This window comes from Trachymyrmex septentrionalis, unplaced genomic scaffold, assembly GCF_001594115.1.
Source record: "Trachymyrmex septentrionalis isolate Tsep2-gDNA-1 unplaced genomic scaffold, Tsep1.0 scaffold22, whole genome shotgun sequence".
In the NCBI taxonomy this organism is placed as follows: Eukaryota; Metazoa; Arthropoda; class Insecta; order Hymenoptera; family Formicidae; genus Trachymyrmex; species Trachymyrmex septentrionalis.
Window position 1 is genome coordinate 6209321 of NW_017305375.1, and position 14359 is coordinate 6223679.

General features: G+C 32.4%; 1 protein-coding gene across 7 annotated transcripts in view; it reads right to left on the reverse strand.

The window, feature by feature from the left end:
* Positions 1-14359, reverse strand: part of LOC108748330 (muscle calcium channel subunit alpha-1) — a 70402-nt gene that overhangs the window by 30107 nt on the left and 25936 nt on the right. For all 7 annotated transcript variants that reach the window (XM_018486400.1, XM_018486399.1, XM_018486398.1 and 4 more), the window contains exons 5-17: positions 12603-12709; positions 12207-12359; positions 10152-10345; positions 9228-9331; positions 7864-8030; positions 7382-7484; positions 6712-6857; positions 6524-6597; positions 4384-4535; positions 4054-4171; positions 3877-3969; positions 3583-3703; positions 3364-3455 (exon numbers count right to left, since the gene is read on the reverse strand). In XM_018486400.1, the coding sequence (XP_018341902.1) occupies positions 3364-3455; positions 3583-3703; positions 3877-3969; positions 4054-4171; positions 4384-4535; positions 6524-6597; positions 6712-6857; positions 7382-7484; positions 7864-8030; positions 9228-9331; positions 10152-10345; positions 12207-12359; positions 12603-12709 (1624 nt within the window). The remainder of the gene's footprint in view (positions 1-3363; positions 3456-3582; positions 3704-3876; positions 3970-4053; positions 4172-4383; positions 4536-6523; positions 6598-6711; positions 6858-7381; positions 7485-7863; positions 8031-9227; positions 9332-10151; positions 10346-12206; positions 12360-12602; positions 12710-14359) is intronic.

The window sequence follows — 14359 nt, forward strand, 5'->3', positions numbered from 1 at the left end:
AATTTCATTCATTATTGACGAAGATATTGTATATACAACTTTGAGCTAAAAAATACGCGATGACTTTTTACTACACCTAATATTTTTATAGGTATATAATTACATAATATTTCTTTGTACAAATATATTGTACATTTTTAATTTAATATCTTTCCTAATTTTTCTATATTATTTCTTTATTTTCCAATATATTTACAATTTATTTTTATTATTATAATTTTCATAAAGTTTAAATTATTTCATTGCAATATTAGGTTTATTCGCATGCTCTAATATGCTCCAATATGTTCCTACAATAGCACTTAGGCCGGAATCAGACTACGCATTGAAGAATGAGATTAAAGATTAAAGATTGAAATTTCACCAATGAGGACAAAGAAGTTCTGGCTCCTTTTGTTTTGATTGGTCAAACTTCAATCTTTCAATCTTCAATCTCATTTTTTGATGCGTAATCTGATTCCGACCTTACTTACTTCAACGAATTCGTTGGATGCGAATAAATCTAGTGAGTTTTGCGAGGAATTTTGACAGAGTGAAAAAAGGTTGAAAAGGGAAAGAAATTTAGGTGATAACCGTGACAACGCTAGGTAACTTACTTATTTCACGCATGCGCACTTCATGGCCAACACTAACATCAAAGATGCCGACAGAGAGTTGCGCTACTGTACATACTGTGTTGTAGTCTTCCCGAATTGCACGCGGAATTGATTTTCCGGACTTATAAACGCAATTAAAACTACTCTAATAATCGCGACATAAATTGACAAGCAATTTTAATAATTTTATGCTACTATCAATTATAAAGATGTTAATATGTTGAAACTATTAATAAACTTATTGCGAAAAATATTACCTCGGCCGGGACTTGAACCCGAATCTCTTGTATTCCGTACGAGCGTCCTAAGGCATTAAACCACCGAGGCTTTGGTAATATTCTTTGCAATAATGTATAATTGTTCACCGATTACTGTCATTGTGTAAATGTAATGTTATTGTGTAAACCTACGAGTTGATAATTCGCAAATATTAACATGAAGTATATTACTATACACACAAATATTTGATTGATATTATCGTAGAACATTTGCCAAATTTTCGAGTTAATTATATATCTCGTTAATGTTCCTGTGTAAGGCAAAACCTGTTGTTTAAACACCGAGAAAACATTCCTCCAGTATCACTTTCTATATTGAAAAAAAAATTGGCTGCTGCAACAAATTAGATGGTAGAATATGGCATAGCATTTTTAATTAACTGCAACAATCAATTTTTGTTTGCAGCAATCAATTTTTGGTTGCGTTAGCCTATCCGCAATATCAGTATAGGATTTCGATAGGTTAACGCAACGAAAAATTGGCTGCTGCAACTAATTAAAAATGCTATGCCATATTCAGCCAATCTTTTCTTTCAGTGTATGCGTTATAAAATCGAAAAATCAACGCGATATGAATTGGCAGAAAAAAAAGTTCGATGCGCGTGTAAGCGATAAACTTTTTTATTACAATGATTTGATTGTACAGCTCACGTTGTAACGAGACTACAAACTTCTTTTATTACTTTTAAAAGTGCCGTTGGTAAACAATAACACAATCTGTGTACTCAATTCAAATATCAATTCCACATCATCTCATTTTATTCATTAAAAAGAGAACAAAACGTTGAGAGAAATTACATATTTCTTTATGTGTAACAATAAAAAAAAAATACTTGACACGTACAAATTAGAAAAAAAATAGACTTGCTAAAAAATTATTAGTAATGCAGTGAGAGTAATGTAATGAGACATAACCCGTTGTATTATGAATGCAATGAAGTGTGTGTCATACATTAAGGAACTTCGCGCGATCATAATTTTCGTCGTGTAATCAACAGTTTTTCCATAATGTTGTTTGGTTGTAACCCACAAGCATGATTAATCAGCTTTCGAACTTTGCCGCTGTGGTTTTAAACTACCTTACAAGTAAAATTGCGTCGCATAACTTCGTGAATTGCAACAGCTGCACATTCGACGAAGGAAACCTGACGTTACACAAGTAATTTTCTGGTTTTCGTATATATATAACACTCGTATTAATTTAACTAGTTCCGCGTCAATATTTAGATCAATTTTAGTTTAGGATAAAATTAGAGTTTGTAATTAATGAAGTTATCGTTAAAGATAAATAGGATTCTGGGACTCTATATGTGTTTGATTTTAGACAAGTGTGAAGCGTCTCTTATTATGAAAAGACTATATGTGTTTCTCAGCTGAATTAATATTATTAGAACGATCAATTTCACAGATAAAATCTTGACCGTAGGTCAAGGAAGAAAATTAAAACAGCTCTTTTTATCGCTCTTTACACGCACGAGTGTTAAAAATGCGATGTTCATTTACTCGCATTTGGGGATAGGCGTCATCTTGTCGTCATCGACCATCAGATTTATTCGAGTGGGCTCACATTATCTGTAATGCGCATCGTAATATCCACCCTCGCAAATGTTTCGCACGCGACGTAAAGACGCGCTTCTCTTCGTGAGAGATGATGCGGTCGCGCACGCAGCCTGATTGTTTATGGAAATCCGAAAGAAACGGCTCGTTCAAAAGTTACACGATCCTACAATTTTTACAGAAAGGCGATGACGTGTATTCAAATTTACTGCTTCCATGTTCTTTTGTGTCAAGGTCTTTCGAGAGACAGCATAATTATATTTCTTCATTAATTTAATGGAAGGATCGAAAAGTGTGTCATTTAATGAAAACGAAGTGCTGTATGAAAAATATTCTAAGATATATATTGTGTACGTTATTATACAAAAACAATAGTAAAAATTACTATCAATACAGGTTTTTAAAAGAATAAATTTTTTTGTTAATGTGGAACACGAGCTTTCATTAACAAAGTAGGAAGAAGATAATTTTTTTAATATGATATTTCAGCATAAATAAAGCGAATTTAACGAAGTATATTGTGTATACATTAAGAATGTATCAAGTGTATAATGTCTGCAAAAAGTAGTTGTTATTGGAAATATATATATACTTTCCATATAAAAATAAATGTTATATACATATGAAACAGATCAATAAGATCAATATTTATGTTTAACAATACAATTTTTAATTTTCATTTTATTTTAATTATATATTTGATAAACATGTCTACACACTTGTTACTAAAATAATTTTTTATCCAGATTATTTCTGCCAAATTTTTTATATTACTTAAAAAAAAAATGTAATATAAAAAAATCTGTAATTTTTTAAATAATTTTCTCATTTTATTAAAAAAAAATCCTTAAATTCATGTTATGCTCGAAATCATCGGCAATCTAGTACATTATGTATCTATGTCTTCGTATTATTGCATATATAGTACTCACCTCCTCTTCGGCCTCCTTTTCGATGGCAGTCAGGGACTCGGCATCAGCGAGATTGTCGACGGCGATAGCCAAGAACACGTTCAAGAGGATATCTGTGTTGCTATCTTTGTCAAGGATCAATTAAAATTTATTAAATCAGACCGAATCGATATTACACTTGCGCGTGAAGGAAAGGGACGATTGTTTCGTCGCTGAGTCATCTTTTTCAATAAAGGATACAATTACCGCAGATGAAGAGAATAATGAAATAAACGCAGGCGAGTACGCCGATACTGGCGACGCCACCATAAGCTAGAATCCCGATGTACATCACAGCATTCCAATCCTCACCGGTTAATATCTAGAGATGCAGAGAAGCCGAGCGTTATTTTTAGAACAGGAAAAATAGAGACGCCAAAATAAGAAATTAAATCAATCTCAGAATCAAATTTCATAATGAATCAGGAATGCAATTTTGCGATTTTATAGCATATATTTGCAACAAGTTTCCTTTTTTATGAAATAATTAGATACCTGAAATACGGTGAGTAAACTCTGCCAAAAGCTATCAAAATTATGGCGCGTTTTTTCCTCCATATCACTGAAATTGAACTTTCCACCGAAGACCTATTCAAAGGATAAATTTCGGAGAAAATAAATGAAAAGATGTTGTGTCATTACATCGTTATAGATCCTTCGCGCTGTATCTACCTGCATGCCCAGAAGAGCGAAGATCACGATGAAAAGGAAAAGCAGAAGCAACAGCGAGGCAATCGATTGTATCGAGTTCAATAAAGAGGCCACTAAATTCGACAGTGATCTCCAATATCTGCAAACAGAAGGATAACCCAACTCGCATCTTTCATCGCGCACATCACATTTATCTCTTGCGTTAAAATTTAATTTATATTTCTTTCAAAGGTACTGATGTGTCGAAATTTTTCGACAGTCGAAGTTTTGTGACGAAATATCGATGCCATAATTTTGTAGAGTTTGATAAACTTAATTTATGTCTGTAAGATTTGGCTGATCTATACTCACTTCGTTACTTTGAATACCCTGAGCAGCCGGACGCAACGAAGTACGGAAACGCCAAGAGGCGGCATTACACGTGTATTTGTAAGTATCATTTCGGTGATCGAACCGATTACGACGAAGCAATCGAAACGATTGAACAACGAGACGAAATAACCCTGCAAAGTAAATTACAATATCTGAAGATTGATAAACGTTTTATTTATATTTATTAAGACAGAACTACGTATCTTTCTATGTAATACACACACACACACACACACACACACACACACACACACACACACACACACACACACACACACACGAGTGTTTCCTCTAACTTTCCTCATTTAAAATATCTCTGTTGGTTTTCATGATACAGGAAAATATTACAGAGAAAATTTGTTTGATTGGAAGGAACACATATTATGATGAGCAAAAAATTTTTTTCAAGGTTATAATTTTTGAGATTTCAAGGTCATCGAAATTTTTTTAAATCAAATAACATATTTTCATTAATGTAGTAATGTAGTTCATAAAAAAAATTTAATATATGATATGTTGTTCTTCAAATGACCTTGGACATAAAAAAAAATTACATTTATATAGGAAAAAGAAGAATTAACACTTAAGTGTTTTCAATGAAGATATTTATTTACTTTAGTTTGGAAGATGTTCGAAATGATTGCCATTAACTTCCATATATTTTCTCTCGACTTTTTAAATCGATAGAAAAAAATCCCCATAGAAAAAAATCAAGTGGCGTACCGGCTAACAAATTTGTTCACCACGCCCAATCCGGCGATCGGGAAACATTCTGTTAAGCACATTACGTGCGATAAGTACATTATGTGCTGGACAATCATCTTGCTTTAATCACATTGTAATATGTGGCTCAATGGAACTTTGTTTAATAATATTTGTAAATTATTTCTCAAAAAATTTGCATATTTTTTGTTCATTTAAATTTCCTTCCAAAAAAATGGAACAATAACGCGATTTTCAATTAATATCACGCCAGACATTTACTCTATGGATGTTGCTGTTGTACTTGTCGAAGCCAGTGTGGATTGTCAACGGTCCAATAATGCATATTGTGTGTATTTAACTGTCCATGAATTGTAAAAGATGACTCGTCTATAAACAACACATAATCGAAGAATTGTTGATCAATCTCTAACTGTTTATTTTGAAAATCGTTACCAGCAAGAGATTGATGTAAGCATATGCGATAAGGATGAAAATTATGGCGTTTCAACATTTCCCAAACTCTTTTAGTAGATAAATCACATCGAGTGTGGTCTTGGAAATCATTGAAAATGCGAAACAATTATTTATTTACCGCATTCGAAAATATGTGGAAGTTAATAGCAATCATTTCGAACATCTTCTGAACTAAAGTAAATAAATATTTTCACACATTGAAAACACTGAAGTATGTTAACTCTTCTTTTTCCTAGTAAATGTGTGATTTTTTTATGTTTAAGGTCATCTAAAGGACAACATATCATGTATGGTTAAATTTGTTTTTGTATGAACTACATTACTACATTAATGAAAATATGCTATTCCATTTAAAAAAACGCGATCACCTTCTACGCGATAAATTTCAAAAACTATGATCTTGAGAACAATTTTTTGCTCATCATAATATGTGTCCCTTCCAATCAAACAATTTTTCCCTGTAATACTTTGCATATTTTTTGTTACCCCGTATCATCAAAAACAACGGAGATATCTTAAATGATCAAGTTAGAGGAAACATCTTATATATATATATTCACCTTATTAGTGTAAAAATATATATCAATAATTATAAATAATGAACATTACTTGAGTAATATAATATCAATATTAACCCTTAAGTGCCACATGTCAAAAAATCACGCAGATATCACACGAGATTAATTGGATCCCAGCGAAAAAGTGTATACTATTCCTAGAGTTTTTAAAGCATACTCTTTTTAAACAATAAATCTTTTTTTTTTTTAACTTTTAATATTTTTCGCTAAAAATTTAGAGTTGTACTTCTAAGATAGTACATATATATATTGAATAAACCACTTGGGATCTTTTGGATCCCAAGTAGCATTTAAGAGTTAATTAATTTCGTCATGATTTCGAACATCGAGCAAAATCGGGCAATGATGTAGCAGTCACTCACCTGAAAGCCTAAACTGTACATTTTTAATATCATCTCCATGGAGAACAGTACGATGAAGAACATGTTCGTGATTTCTAATAATAAAAGAAGAAGAAAGTGCATCACTAAAGGTGCCGGAATGGATTTATAATTAAAAACAAACAACAGTCAACATTATTTCCACCAAGTAACGACGCGACAATATTTACCTTGAAAGCGGTCCAACCATTCTGGCTGATCGTAGTGCTCCGTGGCGAGAACACCAGTATTCAAGAAGACCAGAACTATAATGAGCCAATAGAAGACCTGGGACTTTACAGCCTTTCTACAGGCTCTTCGCATCCGCCTGTTCACCCTGCGAATGTTCGTATCACAAAAAAAATATGCGTGTAGTTTAAACTTCATATTCGCTCGTATATACACACGCTTAGAGAATCTTCGGACTTCGTCAGACAAGCGATGCTTTGATCTTTACTATAACTAACATTTCTCGATACATGTAAAAGCACAACGGTATTTTATAGAAAGATCTTTCTGAAGTCAATTATTGAGATTCGTTGAAATATCTGCGACGATGATTATCGCGAGAGGTTATCTATTTCTAAAAGTACCAAATTTCTTATTTACTAAAAGATCTAAGTGAATGAATTACATAATAAATTACATACTATAAAAATAAAGAAAGTAATGCAAAATTAAATATAAAGGACATAGTTATTGAAAAATTAAAAATTTCAAAATCTTATCTTTTTTTTATACAAGAAATATAATATTAATTAAAAAAATGAAAACGGTTAATAACCGCTCGATACTTCTAATGTTAAAATGGACATTTAAATGGACTTAATTTTAGGAGATGATATTGGATGTTGTATTTACCTTTCTAAATCTCGTTTTTTCTTTTTGTAAACGGACTCTTGTTGGATCCCTTCCTCGTCACCCTCCAATTGGTCTGTGCTTTCTATTTCATTTTGCTGCTTAGCTATTTAATATTAAACTCAGTTAATTAATTAACAACCTTCAATTAGGAAGGAAAAGTTATTTCATTATATAAAATTGGATTTGGTATAACAACTTCTCGAATTTATTTTACGCACTCCTATGCACATTTGCATAAATGCACAATACGAAACATGTCGCAATTAGATAAAAGTCTATTATTATATATATCTCAAATTATTTTTATTATATTTAACTTCTGTTTATACAATATCGCATAAAACTTCCAAATTATGTTTAATTATAATAACCGAACATTTGATTGAAATTTTATTCCTTTGATAATTATTACTTATAATTCTATCAGTGTAGACTTTGATTTTAGAAAAAAATTCTCTCTCCCTTTGTACATAAATACGTACTTTTTCCATCTTGTAACATTTTTGGCTCATCGGTTTCTGGCTCGATGTCCTCGGCTTGCGTTATCCAGTCGAGGTAACCCCTAAGATCGTCCTCGATCTGCTGTTTCTCCCTGAGCTTATGAAAGTCGCCACGCGCCTTTGCCTTCTCTCTCTCCTTAGAAAATTCACTGTACAAAAGTGGGACAAGTGCATATACGGTCATGCCGCGTCGTGATTAGAGATACGATGTGAGAGACGTGTAATTGGAATTCAAAGGCAATGAAACGGAAATCGAGACGCGTGTGAAAAGGGATCTTCTTTATTTGTCCGCGCTTCTTCGATCTCACTCGAACAAGGACAAGTATGATGTAAATACGGCTTTCGTATCGGAAAACATCTAGCGAAATGCTGTCTTCCGACGTTCACGGTCTTCCTTCTTTTATACAAGTAGAACAGAATCGATCCATGCCACTAAAGATCTAATTATTCTAAGAATAACGCTTCTTGACGAACGCGCGTCTCCATAAAAAGTTTGATATCTTCCGGTAGGAATTTTGATACATAAAATTTCATATTCTGTCAAGCCAGAGGAAATTTTATTATTTGCATAATTAATCGGCACCTGTTTATTCTTTTTATTGAATCTCGAAACATTAAGGAACATATATTTCTAACATTTCGTCGATATTTTGACTTATTTTCGAGCAGTCTTTCAAATGTATTTCAAACGTGCATTTTGCGATGTTTCCGATAACGAGAGTGTTTGTGCGTATGGTGTTAAGCGACGGATAAAACGTAAAAAGGGAAGGAAGTTAAATCGCGCTTGTCATCGATACCGTTTTCACACCTCGATTAACGGCCTTCCTTTACCGATACGCAATGAAGTGTGTGCGTGTGTATATGTGGTATCAACCTAAGAAAGGGATATTTTTATCTTGATCCCCCTTTCTCCCTTATCAAGGATTGCAAAACTTTGTAAAGATAGATGTTAAAAGCTGCTTCGGCGGATTAAAGCAATCCTCAATCCCGAAACATAATAGGTAGGCAGTAAGCCTTAAGCCGTAAGAAATCAACCAATCGATTATTCTTCTCACATTTGATTCGCAATTGGCCTATTGGCTTAATATCTTATCGTTTAAAGCTTATTATACCTGTTGTGTTTTGTAACTAAAGAATCACTTAAGCGCATCGCGGAAATTAAAAATTATTTTATTATATATCAGTAAATATTGCATTTATATATCTGTATATAAAGTACATGATATTTAACATTTATTATTCTCAAAATTTGATTTAAACAAATATGAGAATCTGTAATCTTTGGACGTAGATATTCTTTTTGTGACAAATTCTGTCTGTAGGACAAAATTTTTCCCAACACTTACCCGGACAACACACCGAGAATTAGATTCATCACGAAGAAAGCCCCTAGGATGACCATTGAAATGAAGTATATCCATTGCCACGAACTTCCCATCGCATCCTCGATCTATCATATAAATCAAAATTACGAAGAGAATTAGTTTCTCAAAGGATTCTGCTTGGTTTTTTTTTTGTTATTTAAAATCAACAATGTCTAAAACTTTTACAAAAAATATATAGCTAGAGTCTTTAGTGTATAGGATCAGTGCAAAAGTTCGTGCCCGATTTATTATTCAAAGTTCAAACAGCTATAATTTTGTAAAAAATAAACGAAATTTAAATTAAAAAAAAAGGTTTCAAAGCTTGAAATCTCTACTTTCGAATGGTTACTATATTTTTTTAATTTATGTGAGTTTTTACATATAGAAAACTACGAACTCAAAAAAAATGAAACATTTTCTTTTCACTTTGTAGATCTGTAGTGTGCCCAAAAAAAAATTTGAGCAAATTTTCGATTGTCTATCGAAAAAGCTTGAAGTTTTCCCTAAAATTATTTTTTTTTAATGTTCCTACGATTTTTTGTTCCTGAATTGTGGCAAACTGAGTTGTTAAATGAAATGAGTATTTTGTGAATTTTGACTTTGATTGCTCATAACTCTAAACCATCACAATTTAAAAAAATTAATTTTTAAATTGTCTCATCAGGTAGCGTAAGATTTATTTTATTTTTAACAAAATAGCAGTTGTTTAAAGTTTGAATAATAAATCAACACGCAGGCACGAACTTTTACACTGATCCAATATACGCGAATTAATACAGAAAGCTATAGTAAAGAGTGAATGTCTGTTTTTCTCGTTAATACTTGATTAGATAAGACTATTATATGAACATGATTATTCTGTCAAATAAAACAAAAACATGATTATTACACGTGCAGTGATTTTACATTATAAAGCACGTCCGTCCAGCCTTCGAGGGTGATGCATTGGAAGACCGTGAGCATGGACAGTCCAAAATTGTCGAAATTTGTGATGCCGTAATTAGGGCCTTCCCAAAATTGTCTGCTGCAGTAGTAGGATCCGATCTGATCGCACTGGAAGCCTCCGGGGCCGCATGGTATCGGATCGTCCATTATCTCGTCTGCGGTATAAAGATGAATCAAATTTTTAATCCCAACGGGATAACAGCGGTCGCGGAGCTTAATAAGGTCAGCACTCTGCGCTAAAACTTCTAATTGACTCGAACAAACGAGCAAGTTTAATGTATCATAATAACACGTTAAAATATTTGCACATTTTTCTACATATACCTTAGGCAAACGGCTTGAGACTAGTACTTTTCTTCCACTAATGCAAAGACGATATATTAGCCTTTCTGTCTCACGCTTCTCCAATATGTACATAGATCGATTAAAGGAGCTCTACTCGTTGCTTTGTTAAACTTTAAATTACGTTAGGTTGACACCGCCAGCATAGCAAAAAAATCATATCTGTATCTCTTATCAAATTAAACTAATGGATATAGTAACTAATTGGCTTCTTTATTAATAGCACATAAGTATAGGACAAAGAAATATCGAAAATGCAATTAAAGTACCGATTAATTAATTTTAATTAGTTGAAGTAATTATTTTAATTGATTAAAATGAACGTTGGCTTCTCTGCAATATCCTATTGTATCTATATAAAAATGATAGAACATAACATAAATACGAAAAGATATTAATTAATTAATACAAATTAATTTTATATATATGAATAGAATACAATTAATCTTAGTTGTTGGAAATAAAATTGAAAAGTTTCTGTATATGGACATCAAAATTAGAGATTTTCAGAGCAAGAAGTTTGGCAAAGGCATTGTGCGAAGTAAACTTTTTTCTTTCTCGTCACACACACTCTCTCTCTCTCTCTCTCTTTCTCTCTCTCTCTCTCTCTCTCTCTCTCTCGAAGTTTTTGTATTGCCCGAGCCCGGGAATCATATACTATTTTATTAAAATGGCATCCATATGCTATTTTACATATTCCTGTGAATCAGCTGTTCATCGCGCAAGAGGCTCGTAAGTCTCGCGCTTTGCTAAGACGAATAGAACAAAGACTCTTGCATATCACATAATGCATAAGAAAATAAACCAATCAAAGTCCTTTATTTCCTTCCTTTCCATGAAATAAAGGACTCTGATTGATTGATTGATTTTCTTATGCTTTATGTTTTATATGCAAGAGTCTGTTCTCCCCGCTCAATAATAATTAGACGTTAGTTTTACATCTTGTGTCGGTTGAATCGTATTATATCTAAAATAGTCGTCCCGGCATAAAACGTGTTTCGAGGTCTAGCCGGAAGTTTCTCTCGCCAGATTCCCATCCAACTTTTTCCAATTTTTTTATTCTAATCACCAAGTGGCAACTCTTAGGAACGTCTGCGACATGCGTAATAATTTAACGGATCCCACATTACATCTCGTTAATTTTTTATAATTTTTTAATGTCGGATGTGGGATAAATGTAGGTAAATTTCTTCTATTATATATCAAATTTTTGATAACGTTATATCAATTTTTTTCGCACGAAAAAGTCTTGACGTAATTTAAGTATTACGATTATTTAAGAATTCACTCATAAATAAGCACTCTATTTTTTAGAAAAAAGGAATCATAGTTTTTCCTTAAAAAGTCTCATTGTATACGAACTGAAATATATACAAACATGAACTTATTTCCATCCGATCATATAAAAATTTGCAAAAGATAAAACATTAATTTCAGGAGAAAATTTTAGCTTAAATTTCATGGGGAGAATTTAACAGAATCATAATGCATAATTAATTTCTAATGATATATTAAATAAATTAATTTTAAAATAACATTAGGTAAATACAAATTTGTATTTCTTTCCAAATAATCAAAATAAAGAGCATCGATCCGCAATTGCCGTCATTAAAACATTGTTACATCATTCATTAAACTTACGTATATTGAAAAAATTCTGGAACACGCACTTACCGGTTATGTTGTGCCGGCATGTTTTGTGCATTTTCCCGGAGAATAGCTCGAGGCCGATGATGGCGTAAATGATGATGACGAAGAGAACTAATAAAGCAATGTGCAAAAGTGGTACCATCGCCCTCAAAATGGAGTTTAGGACCACCTGAAGACCTATGCAAATAAATTTATTTTTATCAATTATACATTATTCTCATTAATTCTCTAAACAACTGAAACACTCCGATTTTAAACAAAAGAATTAATGGTGTTATTAACACCATTTCATTCATAAATTTGTATCTAAATTTTGTTAATTTTTAGTATGACTTCTAGAGATCAAAGAGAGCTCTCTTTGTTTATTGTTTGTAAATAAAATTATTCAATCACATTAATATTTTGATCGGAAGATCTTACTTGGAACACCGGAAACCAGCCTAAGAGGACGTAAAACACGAAACGCCCTTAAGGCCTTGACGTCGAAACCCTCCTTCATAAGTATCGTCAACACCGTGCTTACCATTCTGTAAAGAGGAATGCAAAAAATGTTTTCTATGCAACAGAGGATTAATGATTTGACGATAAAATGAAGACTTGATAATGAAGGTTGCAAAAGTCATTTTCCCGGAACGTAATTTGTTCCTGAAGAAAGGAGTTTTATGTGCCAAGGCTAATAGCACCATAAACAATGTGTGGAAGCATTTACAAGAACATTTACGAGGCATAAAACAGGGATGATAGAAGAGAAAAAGAAAATTTTTCCTCAAACGAGATTCATTGAAAAAGGGAAAATAGCTTTTTAGCATCTTTTTGTTCTTAGCAATCTTTCTTGTCACGCCTTTAAATTACAATTTTCGCGCGGACGTTCGACGTACGTGACGTTGTCATAAACGAGCCAAGATGAAGGGTGAACAGTCAACCGGAAAGAAACGATTGTATCGGATGAGACAATTTCAAATGTTACCAGTACAGCGGCTGCATTTTTTTCGTGCATTATGTCATTTGAATAATGGCCGTGTAATGATCGACTCGATAAGGGAAGAGAGTAGATGTGCTGCACGTTCTCCTATGGGAATTAAGACGAATCGATTTGCCGTGTCGTTAGCTGAAAACGGTAAAGCTATCAGACGGCAAGTCGGATATACGCGAAATGTTCGCCTCCGAAACAGGTAGTTACGCCTGTCGATTCGAATCCACCGTATCTGAGATCAATTTTGCGAACAATCCACGCGTTTGCTACGGAAATAAATTCACATCGCGGATCATTAACCGGGAAAACAGCAGAGGGGTTGACCGATATGCTCTGTTTGTCGAACTCATCGGTATTTTACGCCCGCACACGTGCATCTATAAGGTTTTCTCGTCTCTTTATCCTGTGAAAATCGATGATTGCAAGTAAATAGGGTACCATTATTTGCGTTTTATATATATATATATATATATATATATATAATATATACACACATTATGTTACGTATCGTGACAGTAATAATTGAGTAAAAGCGTATCAAGACTGAATACCTTGTACAGTACTGCTCTATTTGTGTGGCAATGAATATTGCAATTACGTTTAATGATTTTTCATGCTTCTTACTCGCAAAGTTATCAGGAAATAAATGGGACCAAGTATTTTTTTTTTAACGAAGCATCGAAAGAACACGTTATTCAGGATTGGAAAAGTTGCTTTGTAAAAGTAACTAGTTATAATTACAATTATTTAAAAAGTAACGAATCGTTACTTTTCAATTGCATTTCTGTTAATTTTTTTGTAATTTTTTACATTGCTTTAAACATAAGAATCTTACATATTTTTAATATTAATAACTTATACTAAACATTCGATTTTATATTCTGTATTATTTATAAGAAATTAATATATACACTTGCTATTGGGAGGAAATTTTTGGATCAATATTATAGGATCAATATTAAGACGTATTTACATATTAAAAGGATATATCTTATAGTTTTTAATGCAGACATTTATACAGTGTAATGATTAGTAGAGATAAAGGTAATTAATAATTAAAAGATTTTAATCACAAGAAATAATCACCGAATACTTAATTTTGATCAGTCTATGTTGAATAATATAAAATAACTGTAAACGTGACTTTAATTAAATTATATATTGCTATTTATAAAATATATAACACTAGCAATATATAATTTAA